The 24,059-nt window shown below is 50.5% G+C and overlaps 3 protein-coding genes across 5 annotated transcripts; 1 reads left to right on the top strand and 2 right to left on the bottom strand.

Moving 5' to 3' along the window:
- Positions 1-437: 437 nt before the first annotated feature.
- H2BK1 (H2B.K variant histone 1) lies at positions 438-1,499 on the bottom strand. The gene is made up of 2 exons (XM_075705366.1): positions 1,380-1,499; positions 438-674 (listed from the first exon to the last, which is right to left on the bottom strand). Exons 1-2 carry the CDS (start codon positions 1,497-1,499, stop codon positions 438-440), a joined length of 357 nt encoding a protein of 118 aa, XP_075561481.1.
- A 4,401-nt stretch (positions 1,500-5,900) lies between these two features.
- ABCF2 (ATP binding cassette subfamily F member 2) lies at positions 5,901-17,525 on the bottom strand. Of its 2 annotated transcripts, XM_075705640.1 has the most exons (14): positions 17,372-17,525; positions 14,502-14,714; positions 13,421-13,603; positions 12,917-13,088; positions 12,667-12,762; positions 11,447-11,549; positions 11,267-11,362; positions 11,040-11,159; positions 10,395-10,484; positions 10,047-10,157; positions 9,698-9,760; positions 9,102-9,230; positions 7,488-7,691; positions 5,901-6,725 (listed from the first exon to the last, which is right to left on the bottom strand). In XM_075705640.1, exons 1-14 carry the CDS (start codon positions 17,523-17,525, stop codon positions 6,588-6,590), a joined length of 1,872 nt encoding a protein of 623 aa, XP_075561755.1. In that variant the 3' UTR covers positions 5,901-6,587. The 2 variants fall into 2 exon arrangements, with proteins under 2 accessions (XP_075561755.1, XP_075561756.1); XM_075705641.1 differs by lacking the exons at positions 5,901-6,725; positions 7,488-7,691 and adding an exon at positions 7,699-7,786.
- Positions 17,526-18,631: 1,106 nt separating this feature from the next.
- On the top strand, positions 18,632-22,492 carry CHPF2 (chondroitin polymerizing factor 2). 2 transcript variants are annotated; one of them, XM_009489367.2, is made up of 4 exons: positions 18,632-18,906; positions 19,541-20,105; positions 20,556-20,738; positions 21,024-22,492. In XM_009489367.2, the coding sequence occupies exons 1-4, from the start codon at positions 18,632-18,634 to the stop codon at positions 22,284-22,286; spliced, it is 2,286 nt and encodes a 761-aa protein (XP_009487642.2). In that variant the 3' UTR covers positions 22,287-22,492. The 2 variants fall into 2 exon arrangements, with proteins under 2 accessions (XP_009487642.2, XP_075561412.1); XM_075705297.1 differs by lacking the exon at positions 20,556-20,738.
- The last annotated feature ends 1,567 nt before the right edge of the window (positions 22,493-24,059 follow it).

Here is a 24,059-nt window from a genome sequence, read left to right as displayed (position 1 = left end):
GCCCAGAAGCCGAGCGCCCGCCCGCCCCCTCGCCCCGGGTCCCGGGCCGTGCTGGAGCGGCCACCCCGGGCGGAGAGCTCCCGCAGCCCGCGCCGACAGGCCGGTGCTCGGCGGAGGAACGCTCCCCGACGCCCGCCGGGCGAAGCGCAGCCCCGCTGGGCCGCTCACGAACAGGGCGCGGAGCCGCCGGCTCGGAGCTCCCCGCCCGCACCCCCGCCGCGGGCAGCAGCGGCTCCGCGCCCCGGCCCCGCCGCCCCCGGGCCCGCCCCCGGCCCCCCGCGCCCACCAGGCCCGAGGCGCTGCCGGCGACCGGGCCCGTCCCCGGGGTGACCGCGCCGCGCCCATGGCAACGGCGAACGCCTCCCCCCGCCCCGCCCCGCCCGCGGAACAGACGGAGCACGGCCAGGGCAGCGGGGTTTTATTGGGGTCCGGGCCGCTCACTTGCTGCTGGTGTACTTGGTGACGGCCTTGGTGCCCTCAGAGACAGCGTGCTTGGCCAGCTCGCCAGGCAGCAGGAGCCTCACGGCTGTCTGCACCTCACGGCTGGTGATGGTGGAGCGGTGGTTGTACTGGGCCAGGCGTGAGGCCTCTGAGGCCAGCCGCTCGAAGATGTCGTTGACGAAGGAGTTCATGATGCTCATGGCCTTAGAGGAGATGCCGGTGTCTGGGTGCACCTGCCGGATGGTAATCAAGCACTGTCTCACACACCCATCACACTGGAGGGACTGGGGGCCCAGTGCCCCCAGAAAAATGCCCTCCCCCTTCCCATCCCAGACGGGGCACCCTAACCCCAAAGGGACCCACAGTTGCCACCCCGAGGGTCTCGAGTTGTGTGCCACTTGCATTAGACTGAAGAGAGGCCTCCATGATACTGCAGTGGCTTTGGGATTGCAGTGGCAGGAGCCTCTGCACAATCCCCTGTGGAAAATGAGCCTGTAAGGCATGGAAATGCCTGCATGCTCCATGTCCTACCTACAGGCTTGTACAGATGACTGAGACCTAGACAACTCATGACCACACCTCAAAATTCTTTTTCTCATCTCCCCAAAAGAAGTTATCAGAAAGATTTTAATACTTAGTCATAGGGCCAACAGCAGCTGTTCTTACCCTATTGACTTCAATTATTTCTTTAGGCAGAGCCATGCACTAGAGCTTATTCTCTCTAGGAAACCCTTTCTGATCTAGGTCTGTCTCTTGCCTCCTACCCCAAGAATCGACACACACACTTTGAGACTCAGCTAGGGCTCTTCTGTACCCACTCTTTTTATCTCACTAGAAAGCAGATTTTTTTTCCTTCCTCTTTATAAGGTTAACTTGCAATAGGAAGAAGTAACTTTACACATGAAGCAGTTTCTAGCAGAAAAGAAACACTTACTCACCTGCTTCAGTACTTTGTAGATATAGACTGAATAGGTTTCCTTCCTCTTAGGCTTCCTCTTAGACTTCCTGTCTCCAGAGGCAGGAGCATGACCACGCTTCCTTCCAGCTTCTGCACTCATCTCAGCCTCCAACAGAGCACCCAGCAGGTGCCATGGGGCTGGTTATATAGAAAAGGCAGCAGTATCTCACCCACCTCAGGTGCAGCCCCCAAGGAGCAGGATGAATACACATCTGTGACCGATGATTCCACTTCGCACTAAGTGAAGGGCAGCTAGCCTGAGAGGATCTTGGAACTAACTGATTCAATTATTAAACTTTCAGACCTGAGAAGAAGTTTGAGGGTAACATAGGCAAAGAGGTGGGCAAGAACATTAGTGTCTCATTCACATGGGGCAGAAGTACCAGAGAAGAGCTATTCACAGCGGTTTGGTGAAAGGGGGGTTCCTGCTTTTGTGGAAGGTGTAAATGAGAGTACTCAAGGTATTGCTTCCAGAATTAAATGGGTGGAACCACTTCTGTGCTATGGAACAGATAACGCAGTCAGTGGAGACTCAGTAACTGGAGGGAACATTGGTCTAGTGACTGAATGACAGCATTATAAACATCCCAATAGCCAGCATTCCTCCCACTATCTCAGCTAGCCTGCTCTTGGCAGTCCTGCCTTGGGAGTCCTGCCTGCTATGCACAACAGGGCCTCAAAGGACAGAAGGGAGGCAGTGAGAGGCGAGGGCTAACACCCTGAGTATGTATTTGATCTATCTTGGTGATTAGTAGTGATGGTAATGATGCAGAAATTAAGGTAAGCCAGGGGAAAAAAAAAAAAAGTGCAGCAACACAGCAGAGAAGTGAACAAAAGAGAAGAAGTTTTCTGTCCTTTAGATAGAAAAGGAAGCCTTTCTCTCAGCAGGCTCCACAACAGCTCATTCTTAAGAGGGTAACGCTAGTATGTACCTTTGGGGGAGGGGATGCTGGTATCTCTGTGCTGCCATGGGCACTGTCTGCTGCTCATGGGCACACGTTATACCGGTACACCCTCAGCAAATCACATCTTCCAAGGACCGAGTTTGGGAGACCTACTCATCAGTCACTCTGCCAGTGCTTGTACAGCCAATAGCACTTCACTGACTTTAGCTTTAGGCGCACCCTCATGGAGAGGCACCTGATCACCCACCCCTGGTGCAAAAAAACATCACAGTGACAAACGGGGTCTAAGTATCACAGAAGGGTTTCTTGCACCCAAGAACTGAACATTAGTGGTCAGGTGGGACAGGCTGGAATGGTCACGTCAGCACATTTGTGACAGGGAACAGGCTTGGGCATTGAAGAAACGGGGTAGTGGGATCCTTGATAGGATGAGAGGAAATGGCCTCAACTTGCATCAGGGAAGGTTTGGATTAGATATTAGGAATAATTTCTTCACGGAAAGAGCGGTCAAGCATTGGAACAGGCTACCCAGAGAGGTGGGGGAGTCCCCATCCCTGGAAGTGTTCAAAAAATGGGCAGAGGTGGCACTTTGGGACATGGTTTAGTAGGCATGGGGGTGTTGGGTTGACGGTTGGACTGATGATCTTAGAGGTCATTTCCAACCTTAATGATTCCTAGTTTTACTTTCATTAAAAAATAACCCAGCTACCAAGCCAGGAAACATGATATTACTGCTCAACCCTTAATTGGTTTAGTGGTGGACTTGGTAGTGTAGGTTAATGGTTGGACTGGATGATCTTAAAGGTTTTTTCCAACCTAAACGATTCTATGATTCTATTCTATGATTCTGGGAATGGGAGTGGCATATTCTGTGATACCAAACAACGTCAAAAGATGTTGGTGGATGACTCATACCCGGAGTAAGGAGCAGGCAACATCACCACTTCTGTTTTCAAGAGGCCAGGCATCGATAAGGAACAGCACAGGGCTTCCCCCTCTGAAGTACGTTCCACCCACCCACTGATTTACAGAGTTATAAATAGCTGAGATCTTTGTGTTGGGGGAGACTGTTCGCTGCAACTGGAACTGTTTGACTTTTTCCACTAGTCATAGCACAAAAAGGCGCTCTCATGCTAAAGGAGCCGTTAGCCATTGTATCTTTCGACAGCTGTGGCTGTGTCTGGCGCTGGCAGTTACACACACAGAGCTTGTTTTTCTGACAAAATGTTTAGTTCGAAGGAAGCCCTTTGGTGGACAAGAAGCAGTGACTGGTCCCTCAGCATTAACCACAGGGAGCCATTATATAGCAAGGGCAGAGGCTCATCCACTGAGCAGGATAGTCAAATGTGAACTCCCAGATTTGGGGAATTACCATCTGCTTCCTGAGATTGCACGTGCTAGAGGCTGTCCATTCTGGAAGCTGTGTGCTGGGCTTGATGCATCCTTATGCTATTTTTGTAGCATATGGATCAAACAGGTAGACGTGGCACTTTGGGACATGGTTTAGTCTACTCTTAATTGGTTTAGTGTGGACGTGGTAATGCTAGGTTAATGGTTGGACTGGATGATCTTAAAGGTCTTTTCCAACCTAAACAATTCTATGATTCTATGATTCTATAACTCACAACACAAAGACAAGGGAATCCGACAACCCTGCCCTTGATGTAATATCTGTGACTTCTGGCTGTAGCTGTGTTAGAGCCAACCTTACTTTCAGACTACAAGCAAGACTCAATGGCGTAGAGGCTCTAGGCCACTTCTTTCACAGAAATGACCACCCTAGCAACTGAGGAGCAATTATCATAATTTATCTAGATATAGTCTTGCTTTTGTGCACGACCAGAAAAGTCCTAGCTGAAACAGTTCAAAATGCCACTGCCCCAGCTAGTGGCTGTCTCTCTCACAGAAATGAGTGCTCCAGGACATACTATGGCTGCCACAGCTGCTGCAGTGCAGTCTAACAAACTGTCACCACAGAACATGTTTAAATCAAGGCTGAAATACCAGACTGATAAAGCATGTATATATATATTCCATTTTACAAGTCCTGGCCTACTAACTGTGACCTCTAGTACAGTTACAGCTCCTTTTGCTTCGAAAATGTACCTGTGGTGCTTGTTTGCTAAATCAGAGACCTGTCTGCATCCAGTAAGTTCTCGTTTCACAGCAGCAGCCAGCCAACACAGCTCTCTGCTACATCAGCTACAAGAATTCTCCAACTACTGTCCATCGTGCTGGCTGTCATCCCAGTGTTCCCATGCCCTTCTCAGGATTTACCATTCCCAAAGAACTCAGTGAAAGATCGTATCCTGCACTTATTATTGCCACCACGGCTCTCAACTACACAGATCTGAAATGTAGTGGTAAGAGTTCTTACCAAATCCTTGCCAAGAATAAGGAAGAAATGAATGAACAGCTCTAGCCTCAGGCAGAACTTCTTGACCTCACCATTCTCATAGCTACTTTGCAGCCCTTTCCAACTCACCACCATCTTTTCAAAACCTAGAGAGCAGAACAAAGACAGACATGCATTCAGCTGTTCTTGTTTCAACTTTTGGGACACCAATCAGCCTTTACACTACTTATCTGCGGGTTGCTTTTACTCCGTCACTGTCTGTCTGTTAACTTCTGAGTACTACACTGTGAGATATTCATTTAAGTGATTTTTCAATGCAATCTAGACTTTTCTGCAGAACTAACTTGAACAGCATTTATACTAATCTGCATTAATTTATCAGAAAATACTTTTTTTTTTTTCTCTCAGATCATTGCTAAAACCACTGAAAAACCTGAATGTTCTGCACTATCTACTGGAAGCAGCTCCCATTGTGACATTTGTCCTATGGATGATATGCAGTGCTTCTATAGCAGCAGTCACAACTTGGATGGTCCCTTTCGAAAAAAACCAAGGAAATACTCTACTCAAAAAGTCAGAGCCACAGACAGTCAGCATCTGAGAAAATACTCCAAGAGAGTACAACTATTACATATTTGTCCTATTCTTCAATTTGCCTGTCAACATGTACTGTTGGGACACGTTGTTGGGCTAAATGAACCTTTCACATGACCAGTGCAGCCATTCTCATGTGTCAGAAGTAATTAAAATGGTAATTCATGATCATAAGAAGCTATTTGGTTTGATTTGCTACCTTTTTCTTTAGTACATTTTAATGGTTTTAAAAATACATGAAAAATTTATTTTATTCAAGCTTCTGTGGCACAGGGTGAGGTTTAAACACTAAATTTTCTAAAAAATTGTTAGAAATGAAAATAAATGTTAAACTAACTTTAGTTGATTAGTCTTGTTTAGTTAAACCTGAAAGGAACAAATAACTAATTCATAGTCCAAAAATCCTAAATTGAGTCTCACTGTTAGACCGATAACATCCAAGGAGAAGGAAAAAGCATACACCTAAGTGTTGTAGAGAACACACACTGGTGTTTTATAGATCTGCATTCTGCCTCTAACTTCCAATCTTCAGAACCCTTTCAAGTTGTATCTGTCAACAAAAAAAACATGCATGGCTTGCTCCCCCTTCTGTCACTAACTGGAAAAGGCAGCGTGCACTCTGGATTAGCAAAGGTTTCACACGTGTGAGGATCCTACTCATGGCTCTGTACCTCGAGCTCAGCACTCACCACTTCATGTATCCCACAAGTTCTGGTCATAACTTTGGTAGTAGTGAAAAACTGAACCTTCACCCAGAAGAAAGAGCTCTGCATCCTTACTCAAAGCTCAGCACCAGCTGATTTGCCCCAGCATGCCCCAATAACTACTACAGCTCACAAAACAAAACAAGACAAGACTGTTCTTCCCTCTTTATTGACTGATGGATTCTTAGGCAGATCTGTTGATTACACTGTTAAATAATAGTTAAAAACAAACCAAGGCCAGAGGAGTTTGAAGTGAAGTATCTAAACTGAAGCAGAAATTGGGAAGGAAGAGGCGGGAGAAGCTGGGCTGGGGTCTCCACTTGTGTATCACTGCAGCTCAGACACCCTAACTGCCACTGCCATGACCCCAGACCATTAGATTCCAAGGCCTGGCTCAGATGGGACATCATCTAAATATGGAAATGATTGCCCAAATGTAGCCAGATCAGGAGAGAAGAGATCTGTCCAGATACAGAGGTGCAAGGCAAGTCAAGGGGAAGCAGTATTGCAGCAATCCTAGAACACAGCCACAGAGATAGCAGCAGAGTCCCGTTGCAGTCGGCAGATGGCTGAGTCACAATCGCCACTGTCAGTCTCCACAGAGAGCACCCGACCGACTGCTCTAGAGCTCACACATTGTGGGTCTTTTTGGTGAGCTGCGGATCCTCATCCACCAGCTTTGACTTGAGATGTTCCTTGTAGGCGAGGATGTCGCCTTGCCACTTTGTGATTGTCTGCTTCTCACAGACCCAGATCTCCTGTGCAACCTGAAAGCAAGCGCATAAGAAAGAAGAGCTTTACAGTACAGCATTTTATAATTTTACCAAAATTATAAAATTAACCAAAATCTACTGTCTGAAGTTTGGTAAGAATAGAGTTTAGTAACTTTCACACTTCAACTAGCAAAGAAAAGTATCTGCAGTGAAATATCTTACCTGGTGTTTTCTGCATAATTGATACAAGATTTTAGAACTAAAAATCCTTGACCCCTCAACATGTCTTTTTTTGTACATGGACTAAAAAGGAAAGCCTTTCCTGCTAAACTGGGAATTGAAGAAAGTAGTTCTTGACCTGAACTACTTGGATATAATGCACTGAAAAATAAAATTATACCTGCACTGGCAGACAACGCTGTAGCTGATAAATCAGCACCTGACATTTGTGTGTACATGGTGGAATTTCCTTCGCCTGTGCAGACTGAGTCATAAAAAACTGTGCTAGAACTACTCCAGTGTCGTTTAAAAAAAATCCAGTTAAGGCCTCCACAGTGTGTCATGATTTCCATTTAACTTATTGTTCACTTCTAGGGTTCTGGGTTTGTGTTGGTTTTTTTTTTTCTTTCAAGTACCTAATGTTTTCCTAGGCTAGTTCAGTAATTGTTCACATGAACATGGCAAGGGAATTGCGACCAGTGACTTTTTTCACTCACACATCTTTCTGGGATGAGTAGGAGCCAGTCAGTTGAAAACACCCTGGCTTAATTACTTAGAGTGTTAGAAAAGCGCTCTGACAATATTCACTTTTCTTACCTGTTGGATGAGTCTGAAGTCATGGCTGACAAGCATCATTCCTCCTTCAAATTCATTGATAGCATCTGCCAGAGCATCTATTGTTTCTATGTCCAAGTGGTTGGTGGGCTCATCCAGGAAAAGCATGTGAGGATTCTGCCAGGCCAGCCACGCAAAGCACACACGGCACTTCTGCCCATCAGAGAGGTTCCTAATGGGGCTCACCTGACAAACAGACACTGTTCACAGCTCTGCAGGGAAACTTACGTACGGCCACCCTGACCACAAAGTATTCATCTCTCACACTGTGTTTCCAGCAGCTATGTGACACAAGAGGACAAAGTTTAGTCAGTCTTATACCTAGACTAAGCTTCTCTCACCAGCAGAACAAGGGAATTCCGGGGGCTTCTGAAGGAGTGTCCATAGCAAGACCCAGCTTGCATTAAAGGTTCCAAAGGATAGTTAATTGAGGTCTGACTAGCATCCATTGCATCCTGATGCAACCATAAAACCACTCTCAACTTCTGGAGTGACAAATGGGGAAGAACAATGTACTAATCAATGTTGAACTACAGCGATGAGGACAACTCCTGTCATATGTGTGATGTATGATGTACAGGAGTGTCCTGGTTTCAGCTGGGACAGAGTTAATTTTCTGCCTAGTAGCCGGCATAGTGCTGTGTTTTGGATTTAGGATGAGAAGAATGTTGATAACACACTGACCTTTTAGTTGTTGCTAAGTAATGCTTCTGCTAGTCAAGGACTTTTCAGCTTCCCATGCTCTGCCAGGTGCACAAGAAGCTGGGAGGGGGCACAGCCAGGATAGTTGATCCAAACTGACCAAAGGGCTATTCCATACCATATGACATCATGCTCAATATATAAGCTGTGGGGAGTTGGCCAGGGGGGCAGCGATCGCTGCTCGGGGACTGGCTGGGTGTTGGTTGGTGGGTGGTGAGCAATTGCATTGAGCATCACTTGCTTTGTATATTATTATTACTATTATTATGATATTTATTATTACTACTACTATTTTACTTTATTTCAATCATTAAACTGTTCTTATCTCAACCCAGGAGTTTTCCCACTCTTACTTTTATGATTCTCTCCCCCATGCCACTGGGGCAGGAGGAGTAAGCAAGCGGCTGCGTGGTGCTTAGTTGCTGGCTGGGGCTAAACCACAACAAGGAGACGTGTCATGTTTAGACTTAGAGCACCACTGGTGATCCTGCCCTCTTGTTTGAACCAAGTGGTCCCCACTCCCAGTTGAGAACGTGTTCTAGCATTTCTGCCTGGTATTCATCTCAGAAATAAGAGACAAGCAAACTAATTCAAGTTACAATTGAAATATGCTTGAGTCTAGCATTATGCCACAACTTGTCTTCTCTTCACCCAGATTCTGAGGAGATCCACCCATTCCAACCCACATATTGCTGCAATGCAAAGAAAGTTCCTATGAGCCATGAGGGGTTTTTATCTCCAACTTCAAAGGCAGAGATGGGAAAAGCATTTTGATGTTGTGTTGTGCCATGCTGCATACTGCATCACATTGTCAGACATCAGTAGAGCAACAGAAAATGCAGCAGCTCTACTTCCCTAGTGAGCAAAAAGCAAACTGCAAGAGCTCATACTCACCTGCTGCTTCCCTGTCAGACCATATCTACCAATGATTTTTCTCATCTCCTCCTTCTCCTTGATCTCTGGGTAGCATTTCATCATGTACTCCAGGGGTGAGAGGTCTAAGTCCAACTGCTCTTGCAAGTGCTGACAGAGAAGAAAAGTCGGCTTCAGGCTGTGCAGGCCACCCACTTCATGGCCAAAAGTACTTTCCCCCTTATACCCCTCTGGTACCAGCTGAGCAGCAGAACACAAGAGCCAATAACCTCACTCACAGTATAGCCACTGTGCTGAACTATTATGGAAGGAGTCTCCATTTCAGGAGCAGGAGTGCTGCTGCAGAATAGCAGGCTTGTCCACCACCAAGCACAAGGCAACCACCTCTCCCATAAAAGGTGAAAGGCTAAACAGAAAGGACCACAGCAAGCCTGTTTTCAGGGTAAGAACATTTGCTAGAGCCCATTCAGCCAACAGAACAGTCCCTTCCCCCATCTCCAGGCACAGAAGGCAGCAGTGGGAAGGGCCTTAGAAGTAGAAATAGAGGGACAAGATTCCTCATTCCTGACAGCTTTTTCCTCAGCATTTCACATCCCAGTGGCTGCTGTAGGGAGTACCTGGTGGTATCTACCGATCTTCACATGCGAGTGCTTGCGAATCATCCCATCTGTGGGCAGCAGCTGGAAAGGGAAGATAAAAGCATTTCACCAAGAAATCCCTCCTTTTGCTGTATGTCAGAAATACAGAATCCAGCCATCTCCGCTCTGGCACAGAGGAGGCAGCCTGAACATGAGAATATGAGATATTCTCATATATCTCATAATATATGAGATAATATGAGAAAAGAAGCCCTATACTGCAGCAAGACCTTAGGATTTCCAAGGCCTGACTGGGTGCTCTGGCAAATAAGTGCAGCTTCATTGAAGACTACCCCAAGAATAAAGGTAGACAATGTAGGGAGCATACCTCTCCTGTGAGCAGTTTCAGCAGTGTTGACTTTCCTGCTCCGTTGGGTCCAACAAGAGCTACACGGGTATCCAGGTCAATCCCAAACTCCAGGTTATTATAGATCCATGGCTGCAAACCACAAAAATCATGACGCACATTATGCCTTTCCATTACTACCCAGAACCTCCATGCTGCACCTGTAATGTTCTGTCCTCAGCAGACTCAGCGTTAACACTGCTAAGAAGTTTGATCCACTAGTCATATGCTACAGCCTGATCAGAAAGCTTAGCCAAAAGCCTCACACTCCCAAACAAGGCAGGGATACAAGGAACCTCCATATAACCCATGCACACTCCCCATACTCACCCCATCCTTGGTGTATTTGAAGCTGACATTCTGCACCATGATGACAGGAGGGGGGATCTTCCCACAGGGTGGGAAATAAAATGACAAAGTCTGTTAACAGAGAATATCCACTTGTTAGATACCCCGGAGAACAACACAACCCAGTTATTCTGGTATAACCATGCCTCACCACAAACACCATATGTAGACCGAGGCACTGAACTGTGACTTTTTATGAGCCACTCTAGCAACTCACTCACAAATTTATTCTGATTAGTTGCTTGCAAGCTCATCTGCTGGCTAGTGAGTCCTTATTTCTTTCCCCTTGAAACAAATGTAGGCTTATACTCTTCAAACAAGTAGGAGTTGCTCTGAGCATCCTCCCCATCTTCTCCACCCTTAGACATTAATTTCTGATTTCTGTGTCTGCAAAATAGTCTTATTGATATAACAAATCCTGTTCTCCACCCTAGAAAATAACTCCTCCTCTTTCCACTCTTCAGCATTACACTATCTTCAGTACAGTCATCCTTGGCATCAGGAAGGGTATACCATTCTTGCTCTCAGCTGTGTCAGCCATTCCTGCTGTCAGCTAAAGATCATTCTATTTATCCAGCCCATGTTTCCAGTACTGACCTCTAGACGCAATCCCATGTCTGATCCTACCTTATCATTCACAACTCTCTCTGTCAAGCCAGAAGCCATCATTTTTTGAAGGGTTTTCTCCTTGCTCTGAGCTTGCCTGGCCAGCTTTGCACTACCATGACCAAATCGTGCAATGTAATTCTGCAACAAAACACAGAGTTAGCTGAAAGCCACAATGACAAGGTTGAGGAGGTGCAGGCATGCCCACCTGCATGGGCAGAAAGATGTTTATGCAGCTAGGCAGATACCTTCATATGGGCAATCTGATCCTGCTCCCAGTGGAATCGCTTCATTTGATTTTCTTCTAGTTCCAAGCGAGTCTTTACATACTGATCATAATTTCCCTAGAAAGAGACCACAGAACATCAGACATGCCCAGAGAACAGCTTCTCTGTTTTTGCTGGTTGCGCAGGGCACCACTTACTCACCGTGTAGTATTTCAGTTTGCGGTTGTGCATGTGGATTATGTTGGTGCAGACACCATTCAAAAAGTCCTGGGAGTGGGATATCAGCACAAGGATCCGCTTGAACCTGTGGCACCACATAAGTTATTAGAGACTAAGCTAGGAAAAGAATTCTTGCTTGTTGGCCATGATGGTTTCAAAGGGTTTACATGCACCAGATCTCTCTTGCCTACAGTCAGATTAAGAACAAAAAGGTAACAGCCTTGGAGATGCTTCGGGAAATTTGGTGTAAAGCAGCTACAACCAGCTGCAGTAAGCAAATACTGCAAACACCTTTCATTGTGTTAAAACACTCTTCACTATAATACAGTCTTCACCCATCTTCAGAAAGAGTCAGGAGCTGGCTACCCATGTCGTAGATGACCAGTGCTACTGATGAAACTGACTCCACTGGCATCACGCTTCTAAGAAGTTTCAACCTTTGCTGCTTACTTTCACCTTTGTACAGACTACCATCTGTTAGGTACACCATGCCCGGCTCTGCTCCAAATGTGTAAAATGACTGGTTAAAGCCTCCCAAAAAGAGAGAGGTTCAAATTACTTTCCTAAAACATCTGACTTCTAAAGCAGGCATGCAAAAGGTTCAACTGACAAAGCTGATGGAAAAACCTCTGCAAATGAAAAGCCCTTCTCACAATACAGTCCCTTTAATGCACAACCCAGATAACCTAAGCTTCATAATTATTCCTAAGCTTTTTGCCTTAAGCCTTAACATTTTACCTTTGTTTACAAAAACCAGTCACCCCACATACTAGAACAAGAATAAACTGACACACTCAGACGCTGCAGTTCTGTAAAAACAGAGGAACAATATGCAGATGAGCTGGAAGCCGGGTCTGGAAAGCTCGCACTACTGGTACAGCACATGGTGCTGGTACACAGGCTCCCAGGGCTGCTCCTGGCTTTCAAGGAAGCAGCTTTAACCAGGGAGTACAAAACAGCATTTCTCATTTCTTCAGCGAGAAAGAGATGGGGTCTTGTCTTGAATTCATTACCCTTGTATCAAGAACCCTTCTGTAGACACGTGTAGCAGCAAGCACAAGAAAGTGTCGCTGGTACTGCAATACAGTTATGTAGCCACAAGATCTACAGACAGTTATTCCTGTAGCACTTGCTCACGTACTAACAAGATGTTCCAGCAGAAAAGCACTATCCACAGAGGCAGCAAACTCCTTCATGCTTACGTTTTCAGCTCTTCCTCCAACCACACACAGGCATCCAGGTCAAGGTGGTTTGTGGGCTCATCTAGCAGCAGCATGAAAGGCCGAATGAAAAGGGCTCTGAAAGGAGAGGAGAGATGACAGTGTAGAGTAAATGCAGGTAACCCAAAGCCTCTCAGCTCTGCTCTGAGTTCTTAGAACTGTGTATGTGGCTCTGCAGAGTCAGGAGCAGGCAGGCATTCTCCCAGGAGGCAGCAGGCAGTATACCACTCACCTAGCAAGAGCCACCCTCATTCGCCAGCCACCACTAAAGTCCTTCAGCTTCTTCCTCTGCATGGCTGGTGTGAACCCCAAGCCGTGAAGGATACGTGAGGCCCGTGCTTCTGCCTTGTCAGCATCCAGCTCCTCCAGACGTTCATATAACTCCAAGAGTTTCTCACACTCCGCTGAAAGAGAGCCTGCCTGTCAGCACTTCTACCAATAAAGGGCTCTCAGCTGCACCTCTATACAGCTGGGAAAGCTCATAGTCCATCTGCTTTACCACTATTCAGCCCCCTCCATTCCCAAGCCTGAGACACTTCTTAAGAAGTTGCATGGAATAACTTCATCCAAACAAGTGTAATCCCACAGGACTTTTCAACTAGTACAGGGCAGCTGGGGGAAACAGGTACTGTAACATGTAAAAACTCTGCCAAGGAACCCAAATAAGACCTTTTCTTCGGTGGGGAGGGAAATGGAGGAAACGTCCCTTGTCCACAGGGACTCCGAGAAGCTTTACCATCTTCATGAGCCAGACGTTCCGCCTCTCGTTCTAACATGGCCCTCTCTGTATCCACCTCCATCACACACTGTAGAGGGGTCTTGTCACTGGGAGGCATCTCTCGGGTCAGGTGATAGATGTCAATATGCTCTGGGATGGGCACTTCTCGTTTCCCAATAGCTGACAAAAGCATGGATTTCCCTGTGTGCAGACAGACACCCTACAATTAATTGCTGGATTCAGTGATCTACAACGTCACAAAGAAACAGACAAGATGCAGTCAGATCCCATTGATTCCCTCCCTTTCCAATCCCAGAAAATCCTTGGGAATTTCTTGCCCAAGAGGCCAGAAGAATTAGAGACACAGCAGAACCTACTGCCTCGCTGTGACAGGCTGCCCTACCAGCTAAGGCTCACCACCCCAAGGACAGGATTGAGACATGAAGAAGCTCTTTGGAAACCACTGCAGTTCAGCCCTTGCCTGGATTTAGGGAACTTTATCTCTGCTGTGTGCTTCCTGCTGTCTAACCAGCTCTGACATCTGTTACCAGGACCCCAGACTCTAAAGACTAGCACAGAGGAAAGTAATGCACTTATTAGAGACCCTAAGCATTTTCCTAAAAGTTAAACCAGCAATTGCACCCATATTCTGCACCTCTCCATGTAAAGCGTCACCTTCTCCAGGGATTGTACAGTTTTCCCATTCAGGCCAAACCACACTCTGCCTACTCCTCCACATACTGTGCAAGTTCTTTGACCAACAGCATCAGCACTGGGTTTATTGACACTGCTAAACAAATCCTGCAAACAGGAATCAGGCAGATTCACAGATCCCAGACACCTCACTCGACTCTCCACAGAAACAAGTTCAAATGCACAGTCCAAAGCCAGAATGCAACCTCAAACTTCTACCAGCAATCCCAGCAATTCCTCTTCCTGGGTGGGGAGACAGGAGAATGGAAACTGCCATGTCCCAGCCATGTCTAACAGCCTTCTGTTTGGTGTCCAGCATTTACCACCTGCATCCGTGCAGCTTCTCAGCAGCACGGAATCTTCACCGAGCTCGCAGAAGCCCACGTCACCGTGCCCCACCGCTTACCAATCCCATTGAGTCCAATCAGGCCGTAGCGCCGCCCGGAGTTCAGCTCCAGTTTTGTATCACTCAGCAGCTCCTGGCCGTGGAAGGTCAACGAGAGGTTAATGATGTGCACATCAGTGCTGTTGGGATGGGAGGCCAGCACTCCTGTCACAGCACGGGCAGCAGCTTTCTTTAATTCAAAGTCCTCCAGCTCCTTTGTAAGAGCATCCACCTCTACATGCAGAGACAAGACCAGAAGTGTTACTGATTTACAAATACAAGGGAAGCCGTAAGTCCCTGCACCAATAGGTCCAGGACCACAAAAACAACTCCCATGTCCCCATTTCTACAGAAATGTTGAGGAGGCCCAGATGCAATGACACTCAGCTTTTCAGCTTAGCAGATGGATATATATGATTTAACAGGAACATCTACCTGCTCTCTAAATAAAACCTGACCACTAAGTGAGCAGCCAGAACAGCTAGCCTGTTATCGAAGTATGACGGGACTAACCCTGACTGCAGGAAAGACTGGGGTGGGAAGAAAACTCATGAAGCATTGCTTGCAAGCTTAAGGAAAAGGCTGGCCAAAAGAGAACTTGGCTAGAAAATAAACAAAGGGAAGGCTGAGAGAGGAAAGAAACAGCAGCATTGGAATAGGCCCTACCAATTTTTTGAGAAGCTAGTATGTCCATATGCATGCCCCCCTCTTCCTTTCCTCCTACAATATAAGTAAGTCTTTCCTGTCATACTGATCTTCTGTTGCAGCCCCGAGTTACAGTCCAATTTTCACTCCTTGGTGAGACACTGCCATTTGAAGAAGAAAATGGCACTGATGAACCAGAGCAGAGACCTGGTGTTCAGACTGTTCATGTTTGGGCCAGTGAGGAATAGTACCCTGGCTGTCAACATCTGGCACTCCTGGCAAAATCACTCACTCGGCAAAATCACTATCATCACCAAGGGAAACATGCCTTAGCCAAGAAGGAGCAAAAAACATCAACTGCACTGACACAGGACCTGCTTTGAAAGCACGGGCAGTGCAAGCAGACCGATCACATAACCAAGCAAAACGGAGGAGTGAAAAGAGAGACAAGGCAGTTCTATCCTTGACGTGCAATTATTTCACCGGGAACCGCCGATAAGAAATACGCCGTGTACCAACCCACGTAACCTGCCCCCTGATGTTTGCACCGGTTTACCGGCCTCCCCTCGACTCCCAACGCCTGCTCACGACCACCTCCGCTCTTCAGCGGCCCGAGCCACCGGCACCTGCCCGGCCCGCAGCGCCCCGCCCGGCCCTGCCCTCCCCGCCCCGCCCGGCCCTGCCCTGCCCTCCCCTCCCCGCCCCGCCCCGCCCGCCCCGCACCACCCGGCCCTGCCCTCCCCGCCCCGCCCGGCCCTGCCCTCCCCGCCCCGCCCGCCCCGCCCGCCCCGCACCACCCGGCCCTGCCCTCCCCGCCCCGCACCACCCGGCCCTGCCCTCCCCGCCCCGTCCGCCCCGCCCGGCCCTGCCCTGCCCTCCCCTCCCCGCCCCGCACCACCCGGCCCTGCCCTCCCCGCCCTCAGCAGAGCCGCGGGCGCGCGCTGCCTGCCCGAGCCGCCGGCTCCCAGAACCGCCACCCGCGCCGCCGTCCCAGCCCTCACCAATGGGAAGGCGGTATGCAAATGAGACACGGGAGCGGGCGGCGATTGGCCAGCGCGGTCCGGGCGGGCGCCGCGCCCCCGCTCCGCAGCCGGCGGCGGTGCCGGTACGGTACGGGCCGGGGCCCGGGGCCGTCCTGCCGCGGCGGGCACCCGAGCCGCCAGCGCCAGCCCCCCGGCTGCGGTGCCCGGGCCAAAGGCGCGTTCAGGCATCGGCAGGGCCTCGCCTGCGGCCGGAGCCCACCAGCCCGGCCACCGGGCGCAGGTGCCGCCAGCACCAGCGCTCAGGAGCGTGCCTGGGGACCCCGGCGGCGCTGGCACAGCGCGGTCCCGGGATAGCGGCCCCTTGCCTTGCCCTCCCGACCCCCGTGCCCTTGGCTGCCCCGGGTCTCTGTCACACACAGAGTGCCTCTTGAAACAATGCGCTGGGGGCTGAGCCGGAAAAAAGCTTGTGTGCCCAACAGCCTGCGGGTTACCAGGGGGGCTAAAGTAAGGACAAAAAATAAACTCTCTCTCTGTAAGCTTTACCTGGCCTATTTCCTTTAGGGAGGTCAACAGCTCTTTGTTGACCAAGCCTCTCTCATTAAGATAGCCAGGCGCTTAGTTTCTGCAAACCAGGTATGTCCCAGAGCAACAGATGAACAGAGGGTCATAGCAATATCATTAAGAACAGTAAGAATTCAGACGCTACAGTGGTTCCTGCAGCAGGGGAAAAACCAAAAACCAAACCAAAAAACCCAAACAGGTCTGGGCATCAAATACCAGAAGATCAGGACAGTATCCGTTTGAGAGGGAAAAGACACCATCGGCACGCTCTATCTTTACCCGGCAAGCCTCAAGAGAGGGCCTAGGGAACCCTTCACCTGCACAGTTTATGGAGAGCCACGAGGAATTGCTGTGGGTGTCCTGCTGGCTCCAAGGAGAGGGAGTGGCCCTAATGGCAGGCCCTGCAGCTGGCCCAGTTCAGCACAAGCCCATGCCCGTGAGGTATGGCATCTGAAGAGGGACAAACGCCCCAGTTTAGGAAGCCGTGAGCACAACCGAACGGGTACAGTCCTGTCCGGGAACAGGCCCTGGCTGGACACTCCCCCCACCAGAGCACCTGGGGCTGCCCGGCCGACCCCCCCCGAGGGCACCCTGTTCGGTGCACCGGGGCGCCGGCAGCACCGTCCCCCGCGGGGCGCACGGACACAAGCCCGGCACCCGCCGGCGCAGCAGGACCGGTGTTACGGCGGGGCCGCCTCTCACCTGGCAGCGACGTTCCGTTGGCCTCCGGGGGCCGGACCTCCTGCGGCTCCGTCCCGGCATCGCCGTTCTCCTCCGGGGCCCGGCGCGGCCGCTGCCGGGCCTTGGCCGCCTCCTTCTTCTTGGCCGCCTTTTTCTTGGCCAGGTCCGAGGGCATGGCGCGGCGGAGGGGCTGCGGCGGAGGTGCGACAGGCGCCGTTAGGCCGCGCCGATCCGGCCCGCGCCGGGTCGCCCCGCCCCAGTTCCCCGCCTCGGCGGCCCCGCGCGCCGCCCTCCCCGGCCCGGAGCACGCGGCGGCGCCGCCGGGCCCAGCCGAGGGCTGCCCGCCCGCCCGGCTGCCCGCGCCGCGCCGCCCAACCCACTCCGGCCCGCTCCTCCCGCTGCTGCCCCGCCGCGCCGCGCCGCCAGGCCCAGCCCGCGCCGCCCGCCCGGCCCGCACCGGCTGCTCCGCGCTTTCCTTCTGTCGCAACAGGACAGCTGCTACCGCGTGCGCACGCCCCACCCCCCCGGAACAGCGGCCAATCGGAGCGCGAAGCGTCACGCGCGCCGGGCTGCGGCGCGGCTCTGGGAAGTGGAGTCCGCGCGCCCGCCGCCGGCTGGGCCGCCGCGTGCCGCCGGCGCCCGGGCACTGCGCGTCCCGGCGTGCACCGCGCCGCGCGCGCCAGGCCCCGCCCCAGGCCCCGCCACCGGCGCACCGCGCCCTGGCCGCGGGCAGGGGCCAGCGCGCGGCGTGCGCGCGCGGGGGGCGGTGGTTCGCGGGACCATAGAGGCGAGGGCGCCAGCAGGTAGAGCGGCCGCCGGGCCGCCATAGCGGGAAAAGGGGAAGCGGAAGCACGGGAGGGTCGCGATGTGGCGGCTGAGGTGGCAGCGGCGGGAGCGCGGCCGAGCGGGAGCCGCTGTCTGCCCCCGCGCCCCCGGCACGGAGCTCCGGGCCGCCCCCGGCCCCGCCACCGGCCTGCAGGTGGGAGACTCCCGGGGCCGCTGAGCCGCGCGGGCCGGCGTCGGCGGGCGGTGCGCGGCCCCGTGGGGGCTGCTGGGCTCCCGGCCGCCCGCCGTCCCGCAGGGCCCGCCGCTGCCCGCCCTGTGCCGCCCGAGTGCCCCGCGCCGGCGATGTCCTGCGGCCGCCGGCTCCCCGACCGCCGGAGCGGCCCCGTGAGCCCGCCCCGGACGTAGCGGGCCTGCGGCCGTCCCCCGCCCGCTCGAGCCGGGCTGCCCCGCGGCTGCAGGCCGCAGCGCCAGGGCTCCGCTCGCCCCGGCGCCGCCATGCGCCTGGCCGCGCTGCTGGCTGCGCTGCGGCCCGTGCTGCCGCTCGTCCTGGGCCTGTCCCTCGGCTGCAGCCTGAGCCTGCTGCGTGCTTCCTGGAGCCAGAGCGGCGGCGAGGAGCCGTGCCTGGGGGCGGCGGGCCGTCCGGGGCCCCTCGCTGGCGGAGCGCGTCTGGAGGCAGCGGATGCAAGGCCAGGCCTGGGCCACGAGGACTTCAGGCCTCGGATCGTGCCGTACTACAGAGACCCCAACAAGCCTTACAAAAAAGTGCTCAGGTAAAAATCTGTTCTTTTGGCCAGGCTTTCCTTCAAGGAGAATAATCACGTATGGGTGGTATTTGGGGTTCTAAATCTTCCAGTGAGTTCGCAGGTTCAAGGTGGAGTACGCTATTTGAAATACCTTATGTAGTAACAGCATGACGCAGTGGCTAAGATTGTCACCTTAAAGGGGTGCAAGAGAAGTGTCTAGCAAGTTAATTTAAAAAAAAAAAGGCAACAAAAACGCCCAAGAAGATTGAGAGTATTTCTTCTTTTATTACTCATGTCTAATAGAACGTGTTCAATTATTCTTCGAAACTTTTTTAGCCAGTCTAGTCATTAGGAAAATTTTGAGCAATTAATAATAATGTATGTAACTTGCAAGTGGTTAGCCCTTTTTTGTTTTTTTACTTACACTAGCACAGTTTCCTAGCTCAGATAAATGATGTGAGATTGTAGTTTCCTTGAAGGAAGCAAGTGCTTTTACAAAATGGGATTTTTACTAGTGAGACTTCTGTTAAATCTCTACTTTTAGGCTTAACTGTTTCATCTGTGGTAGACTCCAGCAGATAAAGACTTGTCCCAAGTTACCGCAATCCTTTGATTTTTGTCATCTAGCTGTTTGTCATGTAGGTATCTCCTTCCTTTACAGAACTCGCTACATCCAGACAGAATTGGGATTCCATGAAAGGCTGTTTGTGGCTGTGCTGACCTCCAAGGCTACCCTGAACACGTTGGCAGTGGCAGTGAACAAGACGGTAGCCCATCACTTCCCACGCCTGCTGTACTTCACAGGGTTGCGCAGTGCCAAGGTGCCTCATGGCATGGTGCTGGTGGCCCATGGGGATGAGCGTCCCATTTGGCTCATGTATGAGACCATGCACTATATCCATCAGCATTTTGGTTCTGACTATGACTGGTTCTACATCATGCAAGATGACACCTATGCCCAGGCTGAACAGGTCAAGGCTCTGGTGACACACCTAAGTATTAACCAAGATGTCTACCTGGGACGAGCGGAGGAGTTTATTGGGGGAGATGAGCAGGCCCGCTATTGTCATGGTGGCTTTGGCTACCTGATCTCCCGCAGCCTGCTGCTTAAGCTCCATCCGCACCTGGACAGCTGTCGCAATGAGATCCTTAGTGTGCGGCCAGATGAGTGGCTGGGACGTTGCATCATCGATTTCCTTGGCATCACTTGTGTTTCACAGCTCCAGGTACTACCTCCCTTCTCAGGGTTCTGTGTTAGCTAAGCCTGGCAGAACCCATGCTCTTACTCATTACCTGCTGCATAACAAAAGGGCTTTTCTGTGAACCTGTGCTGTGAGTTACAGAGGAGGAAAGGGCTGTGTGGTGTGGCAGCTTTGAAGAGAGGCCTGTAATCAAAGCTGAGATGCTGGAGATGAGAGCACATACAGTATTTAATTTTCAGCCTACTAGTAGATGCTGATGCACAGGTTTTTGGAGGTTGGATAAAGGGCACATTGGTACCAAGAAGCAAGCAGACATGTAGTACAGGGGGTAAGGAGGGTGGGGACAACTTGTATTTTCATCTCTGGGTACTACAGTCAGCATGGAAAGAGGGGAAAATGCATGTCCAGGGTGAGGGAAGGCTTCTCTGTGAACTCAAGTTCTATGCCAGTCTTTCTGGCTCTTGTCCGCTTCAGGGCCAGCATTATCACACCTATGAACTGGCCAAAAATACTGAGCCAGAGAAGGAGGAAGAAGAGGAGTTCCAAGCAGCTCTTGCTGTGCACCCTGTTTCCGACATGACCCTGATGTACCGGCTGCACAAGCACTTCAGCAGGATCCAGCTGGACAGAGCTTACCAGGAGATCCAGGACCTCCAGGTATGTGGTGAGGGATATCTGCAAAAACTCTTCAACCAAACATGTTTCTTTTTCCTTCAACACAGCGGAGGAAGATTATTGCTTCTGTTTGTAGGTAACCATCAGCTAGACACAGGATATAGTCCTGTGTCTCAGAAATAGCACTTCTGACACCATGTTATCCAAAACTGCTGGTGTGATACTACCAAGATGCAGTTCTAGGTGGTGAGGCAGGCCTGGGTGGGAGATGGACTGGACCTCTTTGAGAAAGTGGTAGGGATCAGTATGCGTTCTCTCTTTGCACAGATGCAGATCAGGAACCTGACATCATTGACCCCTGCAGGTGAGGCAGGCTTGACGTGGCCTGTGGGCATTAATGCCCCGTTTCTTCCAAAGTCACGTTTTGAGGTAATCAGCTGGGACTACTTCACTGAGCAGCACCTCTTCTCCTGTCCTGATGGCTCCCCCAAGTGTGAGCTCTCTGGAGCCAGCAAAGCAGATGTCAGTGAAATCATTGAGTCGGCACTTGAGCAGCTTAACAGTCGTTACCAGCCTCTGCTCCGCTTCAGCAAGCGGCAGTTGCTGAATGGCTATCGGCGTTTTGACCCCACACGGGGCATGGAATATACACTGGACCTACTGTTGGAGGCAGTGACCCAAAAGGGACACAGTCATGTTCTGGCCAAACGAGTGAGCTTGGTGCGGCCCTTAAGTAAGGTGGAAATTATTCCCATGCCGTATGTGACAGAGGCCACACGGGTGCAACTGGTGCTTCCCTTGACAGTGCAGGACCTGGATTTTGTAGCAAACTTCCTGGATATGTTTGCTATGAACACACTGGACACACACGATAATGCCTTGCTGACTTTGCTTTTCATCTATCATCCCTATGACGCCCAGCGAGTCAGTCAGGTGGATGTTTTTGCTGGAGTCAAAGCCATGGTGGGAGAGTTGGAGAAACGCTATGCAGAAGTTAAAATCCCCTGGATTAGTGTTAAAACTGAGGTGCCATCACAAGTGAAACTCATGGATATAGTCTCAAAGAAGCACCCTGTTGATACACTATTCTTCTTGGCCAGTGTCTGGACAGAAATCAACATGGAGTTCCTGAACCGCTGCCGCATGAATACTATCAGCAATTGGCAGGTCTTTTTCCCAGTGCATTTCCAAGAGTTCAACCCTGCATTGGTGTACCGTGGTGAGCAGACTGCTTCCTCCACCACTGACTTCCTGAGGGATGGGCATTTTGACAGACATTCCTTTGCTGAGGCCTGCTTTTATAACTCTGACTATATGACAGCACGTACCAAGCTAGCAGCTGATATCTTAGACCGAGATGAGGTGCTGGAGAGCATGGAGGTATTTGACGTCTTCCTCCACTATTCTGGTCTGCACCTATTTAGGGCTGTGGAGCCAGGGTTAGTGCAGAAATACGCACTGAGGAGCTGCAATCCCCGGCTTAGTGAGGAGTTATACCATCGCTGTGTGCTTAGTAACTTGGAAGGACTCGCATCCCGCTCACATTTAGCCATGGCCCTCTTTGAGCAGGAACAGGCAAACAGCACTTGAGAGACTAGAAACATCAAGAGCTTCTCAGCACCTTAACACTTGGCACTTTCCATCCCCTTCCCAGCCTTGCCATGGGCGAAGGGCATGTGAGGTCAAGGGAGGAGGAAGACTCTCCTAGCCCTGCTCTGAGGCACAGGCATGGGCTATGGAGAGAGGCTGTTCTGTGCAGTTTTGGTGGGGGTGTTTTTGTTTGTTTTTAAAAGAAATAAAAGTTTCTTTCCAGGCAGACTCATGCGGTTACTTGAAAACTTTATAGCGTCTGGAATGGGGGATGTCGAACAAACTGTAGAGTCGACCTTACTTTAAGCCATGCTGTTCTGCTGAGCAGTGCAGAGAGAGAGTGAATACGAGCTATGTACTGGAACAAAGTTACCTTGACTGTGCTACTCTGAGTGCTGTTGTCGCACCCTTCTGTGTGTTTGTGTCTTCATGCATTCATTTTTCAAGGGGGCATAAACACAGCTTGTCTAGTTTGCTGCTGGACAAAGCTATTCAATCCACTTTCACTTAGCTATGTTTGGCTCCTCCACAACTGCAGAACCTTCTTTTTGTTGTGTAATCTGGGAAGGTGAAGGAACAGAAAATTCCCTTTGACATGCACCAAGCTTGCTTCAGTCGGGCCAAGCACCATGGTATGACATGGGGTTGCTGTATGCCCTAGAGAGGAACCACGAACTGTCTGAAGGTCCCCAACAACTGTCTCTCAGTTCTGCAGACTGAGCAAAGTATTATCCCTGAAAATAACAGATACGTCACTTCCTATCACAGATGGGCATGGCTAGCAGATTTAACAGTTCAGCTTCAATTTGATTACCTGGGAAGTCCTGCACCTATTGAAGTGGCAGGCCTGTGCAACTCTTCTAAGGGACAGAAAATTCCTCAGTTACACCATACTTTTTGATTGTGCTCCTAGCTCTACACAACTTCAATACACACAGATGTAGGACCTAGTTTCCATCAGGTATATCCACCTGCTTGCCATGTGTATTAGGGGAAGCAGGCAACTGCTTATTCTTAAGGGCTGCTATTCCCTTGTGTCTGTGTTTTCATTAATGTAATCTATTAAATGGAGAAAAGCTGTCTTTTAATGACCAGGTATGTGTTTTCAGTGTGCTCCTACGGGAACAGGTTTCTGGCCACATGTCACTCATTATATTTGATTATTTGAGGGAAAAAATGTTGGTAAAAGTTTGCAGATAACAAAGGATAACCAGGCAGAAGAAAATCATAGAATCATAGAATCGTTTAGGTTGGAAAAGACCTTTAAGATCAGCCAGTCCAACCATTAACCTAACACTACCAAGTTCACCACTACACCAGTTAAGGGTAGAATAGTAATTTCATGTTTCCTGGCTTGGTGGCTGGGTTATTTTTTAATGAAAGTAAAAAACTAGGAATCGTTAAGGTTGGAAAGGATCTCTAAGATCATCAGTCCAACCGTCAACCCAACACCCCCATGCCCACTAAACCATGTCCCAGAGTGCCACCTCTGCCCGTTTTTTGAACACTTCCAGGGATGGGGACTCCCCCACCTCTCTGGGCAGCCTGTTCCAATACTTGACTATTCTTTCCGTGAAGAAATTTTTCCTAATATCTAATCTAAACCTCTCCTGATGCAGCTTGAGCCCATTTCCTCTCGTCCTATTGCTAACTACTTAGGAGAAGAGTCCAACACCCACCCTACTACAGCCTCCTTTCAGGTAGTTGTAGAGAGCAATGAGGTCTCCCCTCAGCCTCCTCTTCTCCAGGCTGAACACCCCCAGCTCCCTCAGC

The sequence above is a fragment of the Pelecanus crispus genome, chromosome 2 (genome assembly GCF_030463565.1).
Source record: "Pelecanus crispus isolate bPelCri1 chromosome 2, bPelCri1.pri, whole genome shotgun sequence".
In the NCBI taxonomy this organism is placed as follows: domain Eukaryota; kingdom Metazoa; phylum Chordata; class Aves; order Pelecaniformes; family Pelecanidae; genus Pelecanus; species Pelecanus crispus.
Note: the sequence above shows the minus strand (reverse complement) of the source record. Positions and strands in the feature narration are given on the sequence as shown.

Excerpts from the sequence above, each read along its gene's own strand:
- H2BK1 (XM_075705366.1), bottom strand. The coding sequence starts at position 1,499 with ATGAGTGCAGAAGCTGGAAGGAAGCGTGGTCATGCTCCTGCCTCTGGA. Across the intron at positions 675-1,379 it reads TCTACAAAGTACTGAAGCAG|GTGCACCCAGACACCGGCAT; the intron begins GTGAGTAAGTGT and ends ACCATCCGGCAG.
- ABCF2 (XM_075705640.1), bottom strand. The coding sequence starts at position 17,525 with ATGCCCTCGGACCTGGCCAAGAAAAAGGCGGCCAAGAAGAAGGAGGCG. Across the intron at positions 10,158-10,394 it reads TCAAATACACCAAGGATGGG|CCATGGATCTATAATAACCT; the intron begins GTGAGTATGGGG and ends TGTGGTTTGCAG. Across the intron at positions 6,726-7,487 it reads ACTTCAGACTCATCCAACAG|GTTGCACAGGAGATCTGGGT; the intron begins GTAAGAAAAGTG and ends GCTTGCTTTCAG.
- CHPF2 (XM_009489367.2), top strand. The coding sequence starts at position 18,632 with ATGCGCCTGGCCGCGCTGCTGGCTGCGCTGCGGCCCGTGCTGCCGCTC. Across the intron at positions 20,106-20,555 it reads CTTGTGTTTCACAGCTCCAG|GGCCAGCATTATCACACCTA; the intron begins GTACTACCTCCC and ends TGTCCGCTTCAG. Across the intron at positions 20,739-21,023 it reads AGGAGATCCAGGACCTCCAG|ATGCAGATCAGGAACCTGAC; the intron begins GTATGTGGTGAG and ends CTCTTTGCACAG.